This window comes from Xenopus laevis, chromosome 2L (assembly GCF_017654675.1).
Source record: "Xenopus laevis strain J_2021 chromosome 2L, Xenopus_laevis_v10.1, whole genome shotgun sequence".
In the NCBI taxonomy this organism is placed as follows: Eukaryota; Metazoa; Chordata; class Amphibia; order Anura; family Pipidae; genus Xenopus; species Xenopus laevis.
Window position 1 is genome coordinate 26,265,202 of NC_054373.1, and position 12,712 is coordinate 26,277,913.

Consider the following 12,712-nt stretch of genomic DNA (forward strand, 5'->3'; position numbering starts at 1 on the left):
GACTCAAAAATTTTAGACCTTTAAAGGGATTCTGTAAATTTTTTTGATGTAGTTTTTTTTTCTAAATTACACTGTTTACACTGCAAATAAGCAAGTATATATATTTTTTTTAGTTTTAATATTGGTGTGTAGGCAGCCATCTCAGGTCATTTTGCCTGGTCATGTGCTTTCAGAAAGAGCCAGCGCTTTAGGATGGAACTGCTTTCTGGCAGGCTGTTGTTTTTCCTGCTCAATGTAACTGAATGTGTCGCAGTGGGACCTGGATTTTACTATTGAGTGCTGTTCTATCAGGGAGCTGTTATCTTGTGCTATCTGGTTACCTTCCCATTGGTCTGCTGATGGGCTTCTGTGGGGGGGGAAGATATCAATCCAACTTGCAGTACAGCAGTAAAAAGTGACTGAAGCTTATCAGAGCACAAGTCACATGACTGTGGGCAGCTGGGAAACTGACAATATGTCTAGCCCCATGTCAGATTTCCAAACTAAGCATAAAAAAATCTGTTTGCTCTTTTGAGAAACAGATTTCAGTGCAGAATTCTGCTGGAGCAGCACTATTAACTGATACTTTTTGAAAAACACATTTCTTCCCATTACAGTATCCCTTTAAAGAAGAAAAAATCCCAATAGAACAGTTTTTTTTTAAAGATCTCTTATCCAGAAAACCCCAGGTCCCAAGCTTTCTGGAAAATAAATTGTATACCTGTATAACTAATATGAAACAGATTAGCACCTCCTCTAGTGCAGCGCTGTGCAGCTGGAATCATCATGATTAAGTTTTTTCTTTTCTTTTTACAGAGATGGAGAAAAGCCAAAGAACCCGATGGTGGAATTATTTTACGGAAGGTTCCTGGCAGTGGGTGTACATGAAGGTTGGTCTAAATGGGTTTATTTTTGTCATGGGGTTTTTGTGTGTCAGTGTCCTTATGTGTGATGATGCATAAATGAGTAGCAACTAAAAGGTGTTGATCATGGGGCTGTAATTAAAATAGAAATATTTCCAGATGGCCCTCGCTACTGAGAGCCTCTTGTGGCCCCTTTGTGTAATTCCCAAAGCTTTCCTTGCTCTGTAGCCACAAAATGAAACAAAATGGCTTATTATTCTGTTTATACTTTTCTTTTTTGTGTGTGTTATATGGAAATACCATCCACCTCCATATTTTTTAAGGAATAGATTTTCTGATGAAGCCTTACTTTGAAGTTTGATATCTAGTATAGGTCAATCTAAAAACAACTGGACTTGCTGAGTAATCAATGAAGACGTTTCACTACTCATCAGAGCAGCTTCTTCAGTTCAACTGACTGGTGTGGGAAGTTCTCGGCATATAAACTCTTCCACTAATCCATTTACAATGGCACATTGTAACTCTTCAAAGAGGTGACATCTGAAGAAATTCACAGAGGTGTTGATTCTGTGTAGTTGTGATAGGATTATCCAATGTGTCATGCAACTCCTAGATACAGGTGTTAGTTGTGAGAGTTGCATGAATGGATATGTGAAGTGTTCTGAATCCGCCGGGGTACAGATGTTAGAACAGCATTGTATGTAGCAGACAGGTGGTGTCGAAGGCCCCCACCTCTGTTCAGAGATGGTCTCTCCACCTTGACATGAATCGCCTCTTTCAAGCCTCGTTCAAACCAGCGGTCTTCTTTATCCAAGATTTGGACCTTGCTGTCTTCAAAGGAGTGTCCCTTGTCTTTTAAGTGTAGAAAGACAGCTGAGTTTTGCCCTGTAGAGTTCTCCCTCCTGTGCTGAGCCATTCGCTTGGAGAGCAGTTGTTTTGTCTCCCCAATGTATAGATCTGTGCATTCCTCGCTACACTGGACTCCGTATACCACATTGCTTTGTTTTTCTTTTGGTGTTGGATCCTTTGGGTGTACCAGTTTTTGTCTCAGTGTGTTGCTAGGTTTGAAAAACACAGGGACATGGTGTTTGTTGAAAATCCTCCTGAGTTTCTCTGACACTCCAGCTACATATGGGATGACTATGTTTCGCCTACTATGTGTCTCCAGGCGGTTATTTCTATTGGTGTTCCTGATTCAGAAAACTTCACACATCCATTCATGCAACTCTCACAAGTAACACCTGTATCTAGGAGTTGCATGACACATTGGATAATCCTATCACAACTACACAGAATCAACACCTCTGTGAATTTCTTCAGATGTCACCTCTTTGAAGAGTTACAATGTCCCATTGTACCGTATATACTCGTGTATAAGCCGAGGTACCTAATTTACCTAAGAAAACTGGAAAAATGTATTGACTCGTGTATAAGCCTAGGGGCCCCATGTCAGATTTCAAGATGTGAATGTGCCAATGAGGTGCTGCACCTAGGAAAGCAGAAAAAAGGTACCGCGGCCCCAACACACCTCCCTCTCCCATAGCGCAGGACTGTCTGTGTGATCCCATAGCGCAGGACTGTCTGGACCTGAGAGCCTTGCAGCTCTGATAAAACATTTGTCAAATCTGGCGACATTGCACCTGTGTCAGGCTCATTTAGGTTATATTTTTGTTGGACCACTTTGCACTTACTTAATATTGAGCATGTTCCTGGCACTGGGTCTCTTTCATCCAAAAGATAACTGTAGCTTTTTAGATTTAAAGTTTAATAACATTAGCATAAAGTAATATTGTTTTTTGGAAGGGGCTGGGGTTTTAACCCATAACATTTATCACTATGATTTGGTACATTTGCAACATACCTCCCTCTCCCATAGCGCAGTACTGGTCTGTATGATCGCCGCCCGGAGCAGGTCCAGGAGCTCCGGGCGGCGCGTCCTTCCCTGCCGGCGTTCGCTCCCAAAATGGCGGTGCCCATGGCCGCCACGTGGGTAGCGGCCGGCGCCGCTACCCACGTGGCGGCCATGGGCGCCGCCATTTTGGGAGCGAACGCCGGCAGGGAAGGACGCGCCGCCCGGAGCTCCTGGACCTGCTCCGGGCGGCGACACAGTCAGTCACAGACAGTCCTGCTGGGGCCGCGGAAGGAGCGTATCTACGTATGACCCGCGTATAAGCCGAGGTTGAGTTTTTCAGCACATTTTGGGTGCTGAAAAACTCGGCTTATACGCGAGTATATACGGTAAATGGATTAGTGGAAGAGTTTATATGCCGAGAACTTCCCACACCAGTCAGTTGAATTGAAGAAGCTGCTCGGATGAGTAGTGAAACGTCTTCATTGATTACTCAGCAAGTCCAGTTGTTTTTAGATTGACCTATACTAGATATACTATGACCTGGATGAATGAAAATCTTCATAGTCATTTTGAAGTTTGATATTTTATCAGGCTCCCTTTGCTCGTGATAAGGTTGCAGCGCAATACACATTTAATCAGACTCCCTTTGCTCATGATAAGGTTGTAGAGCAAGAAACACAAATTCTATTCAAAGTTTTTCCCCAAATTTGAAATTCAAAATCCTTGAAATTCAAAATTTTCAATTTGAAAATTCACCTCGACCTTTGATAAATCTGCCCCTTAGTGTAGAGACACACTCAGATTCCGGAAGATTTAGTCGCCCGGCAATAAATCGCCTCCTCTTTGGGGCGACTAATCTACCCGATTTGCCTCCCGCCGGCTAGAATCTAAATTGGGAATCTAAGAATCTAAGTTTCCTCGTGAGTCATCTTCGGCGACTTCGGAAAACAAAGATCAGCGATTGCCATCCCACAGGAGATTTACATTCTAGCCCGCGGGAGGCAGTTTGGGGAGATTAGTGGCCCCGAAGAAGAGGAGATTTGTCGCCGGGCGACTAATCTCCCCGAATCTGAGCATGTGTCTCTGCCCTTAATCAGACTCCCTTTGCTCATGATAAGGTTGCAGAGCTAAAGAAACTAAAGCCAGTTGCCTAAATCTCCCTGAATCTGCACGTCTGCCCCAACCATTAATCAGGCTCCCTTAACTCATGATAAGGTTGCAGGGATAAAGAAACATTTAATCAGGCTCCCTTTGCTCATGATAAGGTTGCAGAGATAAAGAAACATTTAATCAGGCTTCCTTTGCTCATGATAAGGTTGCAGAGCAAGAAACCTATTTAATCAGGCTCCCTTTGCCTATGATAAGGTTGCAGAAACATAGTAGGTAGTTGCAACAGTCACAGTAAGTAGGGCACCACGTAGCCAGGCACAGGTCCGGACTGAGAATTAAAATAGGCCCCGGCATTTCTGGTACACAGAGGCCCAAACAGCCCCCACCAGCCCACTAAATACTGACTTTCTATGGGACCTTATAGCAGCCCCTCAGATTGCCAGTCCGGGCCTGGCCAGGCAGTATGGATAAAGATAGGTTCACAAGATATTGGTCAAATAGTCTAATATTTTTACAGTTTGGCCATACAAGTTATTGACATTCCAATGATTCTTTCATTGCCCTAGTAGCCAGAATAAGTGGGAAGGATGCCCTTCTGTCTCATTTCAGGGAGAGTGGATGCTCTATAGAAATGCTGCAGAAAGGGACTATCTTATTTTTTTTTTTTTTTTTTTGGACTAATGCACAGATTCACTGGGATCACTGGATAATCTGCCTCTCAAGGAGCAATTATAGTGATGGCCAAATATCAGTTCAATCGTCTGATCATAAGAACCAATGCTTGGGCTCCTTTAGTGTTGCACTATGCTTGTGTACTACTACTACTACTACTACCTTTGTGAAACTTCCTCCTGGCCCACGTGTTCATCTCTTATAACATAATAGCTGCCTGGCTTTAAATATCAGTGTGCTCTTATACTGTAAGCATGCCAAAACTATTTAAAAATTGTAAGGTATGAAGCTCAAAGTACCTTGTATGTAATGGCTGCTCAAAAGGCATTGTTCTGGGCGCATTCTTGTTATCTGGTAAAAACTCGGCTCCACTTATCAGTGTTGGCAATAGAATAAGGAACAAGTATGTTGCATTTTGTAACCTCAAATAGCCACTTACCTCTTGCCAGCAGCTTTTATCACCATCATGCTGCAGGGGCTGGTGCAGTATTTGCAGTAAAATACGGAGCCCTGTGCACTCAACAATAAAATTTAGATTTTATAAATGGTCATTAAGATTTTTCCCACGGTATTTATGGGGTAAATAATACAAGGTGCAAATTTCCATACACGTCTGGTATCCAGAGCAGGAATTTGGCAGGTAGCATTTACAAGTCATCTGATTGATGGCAAACATACCATTGGTTGTTATGGGTTACTAGACCTGAGCGAACATTTCATTATATTACCCAACAATAATATAAACTTGTCTCGCTCTTCCCTTATTATCTGAACAGATCACAAGAGCTGTTAACTCCCCATACAATATACTAATCAGAACATAGCCTGTTAAGTGGAGTCTACCTACACGGGGAGGCCCATCAAAGTATGAGTTTCTCATTATTTTCTGAAAACGACTCCAACCAAATCCGCGCAAGTTTTTTTTCCCCTTTTTTATGAACACATTTTCTCAAGTTTCCTGTGTGGGGTAAAAACCCATAAAAATTTGGATCGTACAAATTTTTCAGATTTTTCGCACAAAAACCCAGACTTTTTTGGATTTTTGCGAGAAAACCACAAAGTCTTAGGATTATTGCACGAAAGCCAGTGCAGATCAAGATTTCTTCAGGATTTCTCCCATTGACTTATATGCAACCTCTGCAGTTCTGAGATGCATTTGAGTTTGATAAATAACCCAATTATGTCCTTAATTAAGTAAGTAATAAAGCAAAATAATCACAGTATAAGGCCAAATTGTGCAAGTTTATTTCCAGCCTCTCATCTTTTAACATGTTTATTCCAAGGTAAGAAATTTGAGAACACGGAAATGTTCGGCCAGTACCCACTGCAGGTGAATGGCTTCAAGGACCTGCACGAGTGCCTAGAGGCTGCCATGATTGAAGGGGAGATAGAATCGTTGCACTCAGAAAACTCGGGCAAGTCAGGCCAAGAGGTGAGATACTCTGAAATAAGGATGTACATTGTGATAGCTAATGGCATTAAAGGGGCTGTTCACCTTTAAATAAACTTTTCGTAGTATTCTGAGAAAATTTGCAGTTGGCTTTCATTTTTTATTATTTGTGACTTTTTTGAGTTTAATTTTTTATTCAGCAGCTCTTCAGTTTGCAATTTCAGCTATTTGGTTCCTAGGGCTCAAATAATGCTAGCAACCATGCATTGATTTAAATGGGAGACTGGAATATGAATAGGAGAGGAATACAAAGTAGCAGTAACAATATATTTGTAGCCTTTCAGAGCATTTGTTGTTTAACTGGGGTCAGTGACCCCCATTTGAAAGCTGGAGAGAGTCAGAAGAAGGCATTTCAAAAGGTAAAAATAAATATTATTTACAAAATAAATAAATAATGAAGACCAATTCAAAAGTTGCTTAGAATTGGCCATTCTAAACATACTAAAATGTAACTTAAAGGTGAGCCACCTCTTTAAGTTAAGTCTGTGCAGAGGAGAGGTAAGGGCATGGGAAGGCTTCAAGCTTGCTAACATAGACAGTAGGGTGGAATAGAATAGAATAACTCTGCATACGTGCAAAATTGCAGCTATTGGAGTAAACTAAGCAGTGGTATGAGTGCCCCCTAGTGGCACTTCTGCTTATATAAATATGCTTTTCAGAACCAGAGACAAATACAAGAGAATCATTTGTAATTATTCATTAGAAATACATTTGTGTGCTTGTCTCTGTTTCACTTACAAGACCGATTTGCTCAGCTTCTTTCTATTCATTTCACTGCAGCATTGGTTCACAGAGCTCCCACCTGTGTTAACCTTCGAACTTTCAAGATTTGAATTCAACCAAGCACTGGGAAGGCCGGAGAAAATACACAACAAACTAGAATTCCCACCATGTTTGTATATGGACAGGTAAGGCATAAGCAGTATGCACAGTTCTGTCTTTGAACATAGATTATATGATGGACCATGAGGAAGTGCAAAACTGCACAATTCTAATCTGCTGAACCGGCACTCTACCATAATTTGCAATCTTAATTATTTGCTACACCCCTAGGACCCCCTAGATATAATCAGCTTTGCACATGGGAAGCTCATCAATTTGAGGATAGTGCCCCCTAAACTGTCACAATTTCCTCAAGGCCCATGAGGGTGAGGATTGGTAGAAGTCTGTAGTCTCAGTGGGCTTGCATTGACAGCATTTTCAACTTTTTTGTTTTTTTAAAGAAGAAAGAAAGCTACTGAGGCAGATTATTGGCAATATATTAGCCACAATAGTGCAAGCTATAACACTATATTTATTCTGCGGAATGCTTTACCATACCTGAGTAAACAGCTCTAGAATCTCTCTCTGTTTGTTTAGGATAGCAGCTCCCATGTTAGCTTAGTGTGACATCACATCCTGCCTGAGTCTCTTCCTGCTCACTCATAGCTTTGTGCTCAGATTACAGCAGCGAGGGGAGGAGGGAGGGGGAGAGAAGCAAACTGAGCATGCTTAAGCCCTAGCCCTGGAGGTTTATTCTTAAAACAGGAAGCCTGATACAGAAGCCCATGTGTACACAATAGAAGGAAAGAAATTGTGTTTCTTTTGAGGAGCAACATTTAACTTTCCTTCTCATTTAAGATGAACCCTAATTGCAATGGCTACCTGTGTGTCAAGTTTGGTGCCTGGGCCCATGTGGGCTAGGAGCTAAAGGGCCAGGATCCCTTTGTACCTTTAAAGGAACAGTAACATCAAAAAATGAAAGTGTTTCAAAGTAATAAAAATATAATGTAGTGTTGCCCTGCACTTGTAAAACTGCTGTTTGCTTCAGAAACTCTACTATTGTTTATATAAACAAACTGCTGTGTAGCAATGGGGGCAGCCATTCAAAGGAGAAAAGGCTCAGGTTACACAGCATATAGCAGATGTTATATGCTGCTCTATTGAACATAATGGTGTTATCCGTTATCCACTATTTAACCTGTGCCATATAGCCTTTTTTCAATTTCCGCCATTGCGACACAGCAGCTTGTTTATATGAACTATAGTAGTGTTTCTGAAGCAAACAGATCAGCTTTACCAGTGCTGGGCAAATGTTCATTATATTGTCATTACCTTAAAACACTTTAATTTTTACTGTTCCTTTAAGCAAGCTAAAAAATGGCATACCCTTGCTAGCTTTGTGTTCCTGTATCTGTGTGACCACAAATCTGACTATGTATGTGTCAAAAGCTTTTTATAGTCCTATTAGTAAGTTGTTGGCAACCACTGATACTTTATATTGGCTTCGTGTGTTGCAGGGGGGTTGATGGGCATTACAATCAGTGGCCGTTATAATACCCACTGTGATCTTACCCTAAAGATTTGGTTTAAAGATTTGATTTTTAACACTGATATATTGAAGCTGCCCCAGGCGCTGATAAACCACCTGCCGTGTTTCTATTAGAATGCTTGGCATAGCTCGAAGCAGCAGCTTATGGTAATCCTGTGTCAAACACTGACATTAATTAATATTTCATTTTTATGTTAATAGGTACATGCACAAGAACAGGGAAATCACAAGGCTCAAACGAGATGAAATCAAAAGACTGAAAGATCACCTCACAGTGTTACAGCAAAGGCTAGAACGGTACAGTGCAATGTTATCTGTGCTACTTCCGGACCCTGTTCTGTCCGTTATATGTGTGTAAATGGGGACGTGTAAAATCATGTAAAGCAAGGACATATACTCTGAACTGATAGAGCCTTGTGATTGGTTCATAGTTTCCTAGTCCCGCTCTCAAAAAAGGGATTTCCCCATCGTCCTGAAAAGGTTCTTCAGTTGAGAGTGCTCCAATTCTTTCTCCTTGTAAATGGCACAGAAGATTCTCTCAGATCCATCTACCTGTCCCTCAAAGGATCCTAGAGTAGCAAAATAGAAAACCGAACCTGGTTAGTGTGAGATTGGCTATAAGGAGCCAAAAGCCCTTCACAAGCAGTTACATACAAAGTGAAGCCTTCTGAAATCAGAAGGTATTTACTTGTCTCATGCCTTACTCACAGCACTGCCTAGATATCAAAAATGAGAGTTTTATTTCTCCCATAAGGCATCATGGGTGGAGACATGCAAATCACTCCTTTATGTCCCTTTGGCCAACTATACATCCAGAACCACTGGTTTTATAGCACAGATACAGCCTAAGGGCAGAGACAAACGCTCAGATTCGGGTAGATTTAGTCGCCCGATGATAAATCACCTCTTCTTCGGGACGACTTATCTCCCCAAGCTGCCTCCCTCCGGCTAGAATGTAAATCACCGGCGGGATGGCACTCTGATCGTTTTGTTTTCTGAAGTTGCCCGAAGTTTCTTTGTAAACTTCGGAAAACGAAGCGCACCAATTGCCTTCCCGCCGGCGATTTACATTCTAGCTGGCGGGAGGCAGTTTGGGGAGGTTAGTTGCCCTAAAGAATAGGAGATTTGTCACTGGGCGACTAATCTCCCCAAATCTGAGCGTGTGTCTCTGCCCTAATGGTTCAGAGCCTCATATCCAAGTTTGCAGACAGCTTGTTTCCATCTTGTTATATCTTGTCAGTGCGAGATATTGGGACTTGGCTTCTGAGTGGGTAGGACTTGGAGAGTAGCGAAATAGAAAACCGAACCTGGTTAGGGTGAGATGGGCTGAAAGGAGCCAAAATGCCCAGGACCGGATTTACATAGTGGGTGCCCCTAGGCCCACTGTCGTTCGTCACCTCTGTCCCCTCCCCTTTATTCATGCAAATTTTCACTATCTGGACTGGAGCAATGGGGATTGGTGCACAGGAAATTTAAAAAATGATTGCATCTCCAGAGCATCCCCAGTGTTTTTGTACCAATGTGGGTGTGGTTGGGCAGCATGCCACCCCTCTAAAATTCTGCCTCCCTAGGCCCAGGCCTAGGTGGCCTTTCCACAAATCCGGGCCTCAAAATGCCCTTCACAAGCAATTACAAGCAAAGTGAATCACAATCACAACGATTCTTGGCTCTGTACCTGTCTCTCCATGGATCATAGAGCTAATTAGGAGAGACCTGAGATCCCTGGGTCTTCAAGCTTCAAGTCTTCAATGGATTCTGGAGAGACCCGTGATCCCCTTCCCACTAACTGTACACTGACATAACTTCCAGCAGATCTCTTCTGTAGGGGGTACCTCTGTTATTTTTATGATAGTACCATTAAAGGGGAACTATCGCGAAAATGAAAATGTGATAGAAGAGTCATCAAACTGAAATAAGAAACTTTCTAAATACAACCAATTAAAAATTCTGCATAGTTTCTGAAATAATCAAGTTCATCTTCACTCTCCCTCTCTCAGCATCTGTTTCTCTTCATTCTCTCTCTTCATTGCCGCAGTTGGTTGTCATATTCATTAACAGATCCTATATATCTTATAGGAGGACTTTCTTTCCTAGCAGATGTATTAGAGCTCATTTAAATAACGTATTCCAGTACAAACAAAATCGAACAAAATAACTGCCTTTTGCACTAATTCTGCATGTAGAGAGACATGATGTGAGGTAATTTTAATAGAGTGATCTCTAATAGATCTTCTAGGCAAAAGTAGCCCCCTATAAGATATATTGGATAATTCATCTGACACCCAACTCCTGCATGAAGACAGAATGGGAATAGTGAACATAAACTTGAATATTTCAGAAACGGTACAGAATTTTTAATTAGTTGTATTTAGAAAGTTTCTTATTTCAGTATGATGAAGCTTAAATTACATTTTCATGATAATTCCCTTTTAAGCTTTTCCTACGGCCTCCCTTTTCTACCGCCATATAGAAGGACGCATAAAAGAGGGGGGCAATCTGACATAAAGAGACTTGTGCTAACAAGCACAGATTTTGCTTTTATTACATTGCATAGGTTGAGGTTTCCTTTAATATATCGCTATATTTAAAGGGAATTATTCCCTGGGAGCTAATCATTGCCGAAGGCTTTTTACGCTACTATTTGAACAATTTATTTTCCTGCTCTTTGGTAATGACACATGCTATAAACGCATGGTTTGACCTCTAGGTATTTGAGTTACGGTTCTGGCCCCAAACGGTTCCCTCTGGCAGATGTCTTACAGTATGCCCTGGAATTTGCATCAAGCAAGCCTGTTTGCACTTCCCCAGTTGAAGATATTGATGTGAGTGCGCCACCTAGTGGCTGTGTGGCAACGCAAACCATGCAAAGGTGAGTTTTATTAGCTGCAAAAGCAAACTAAAAAGTGCAACTATTACAACTTTTGCTCCCATATTGAATTGAAATAGCTTGGGGTTGTTTTATAATTCCTAACCTGCGCCTTTTACCCTTCTAGCACAACAGAGCATCAGGGGTCTTCCTCAGCCTCTGAAACACAGCTTCCCACCCAACGATCTGTAATCCACAAACCTTTCACACAGTCCCGAATACCTCCAGATCTACCTATGCACCCCGCACCCCGCAACATTACAGATGAGGAACTCTCCGTATTAGAGGGCTGTTTGCATCGCTGGAGAACTGAAGTGGAAACCGATACAAGAGGTATTTTATGAACCCTAACTTTATTTCGACACCTCCCAGTATGCTGCACATGGGTTTAGGTTTGCACCCCCAAGAGTAATAGCAGGTTCCATTAAAGTTGCATTATTTTCAACAATAGATCGTGCATCAGAATTTAATTTCACAGCTCTTTAGTCATATTATGTGGAGTAACATTAGGAAGGTGCAAGGGTCTAGATCAGGGATGGACATTTAAGAAGCTCGGACTCCCCTCACTTGGGCTCCTCATTTCATAGCATCTGACTGTGCTGCTTTTGTGTATTAAGGATGCCTTTTTGTGGTTTTAATGCATACATCTTATTTAACACTCTCTCATGTAGATCTGCAGGACAGCATAGGAAGAATACACCGGACAATAGAGCTCATGTACTCTGATAAGCAGATGAACCAGGTGGGTAAATATATATATATATATATATACACTTTACAATACAAACTTTTGACTTGTTTCACCAAAACTCCAGTGTTGCTGGTCTTTTTGAATGATTATATATATATATAGATATATATATATATATATATAGATATATATATATGTATGTGAGCTTGAGCTCCTATTTACTACTATAAAGAACTTCATAACTTCATAACCGAGCGAGAGCCTCCATTCATCATAAAATGATGGTTCACCTTTAAGTTAACTTGTAGTCTGTTATAGAATAACCCATTCTAAGCAACTTTTGAATTGGTCTTCACTATTTTTTTTTATATATATTCTTTTTATTATTAGCCACCTTCTTTTGACTATTTCCAGCTTTCAAACAGGGGTCACTGACCCCATCTAAAAAAACAAATGCTCTGTAATGCTACAAATTTTTTGTTTTTGCTACTTGTTAATACAGAATACTTTCTATTCAGGTCCTCTCCCATTCTTTTAATCAAATCCATGCATGGTTGCTAAGGTAATTTGGACTCCAGCAACCATATTGCTGAAATTGGAAACTGGGGAGCTGCTGAATAAAAAGCTAAATAACTCAAACCACAAATAATTAAAAATAATATATAATAATATCACTCTCTACAGTCTACATCATACTTAAAGTTAATTTAAAGGTGAACAATCCTTTTAAAGGGCCACTAATCATGGTTCTTTCAGAATTGTGCACACATATGTTTGCCACCTTTGTTCAGGCTGTGATCAAAATGAACTTTCATGATTATATTTAACCAATAGAACTGTTTGGCTATTTTTCGACTGTCCAATGATTTCTATTTATGTCGAACCAAACTTCCTTATCTACTAGGCCCTGCCACTGAG

At 41.0% G+C, this 12,712-nt stretch overlaps 1 protein-coding gene across 3 annotated transcripts in view; it reads left to right on the forward strand.

Moving 5' to 3' along the window:
- usp25.L (ubiquitin specific peptidase 25 L homeolog) overlaps window positions 1-12,712 on the forward strand; it is an 86,958-nt gene that overhangs the window by 46,994 nt on the left and 27,252 nt on the right. For all 3 annotated transcript variants that reach the window (XM_018245124.2, XM_041581020.1, NM_001093277.1), the window contains 7 exon segments: window positions 796-869; window positions 5,760-5,908; window positions 6,707-6,834; window positions 8,439-8,534; window positions 10,945-11,106; window positions 11,231-11,436; window positions 11,775-11,845. In XM_018245124.2, the coding sequence (XP_018100613.1) occupies window positions 796-869; window positions 5,760-5,908; window positions 6,707-6,834; window positions 8,439-8,534; window positions 10,945-11,106; window positions 11,231-11,436; window positions 11,775-11,845 (886 nt within the window).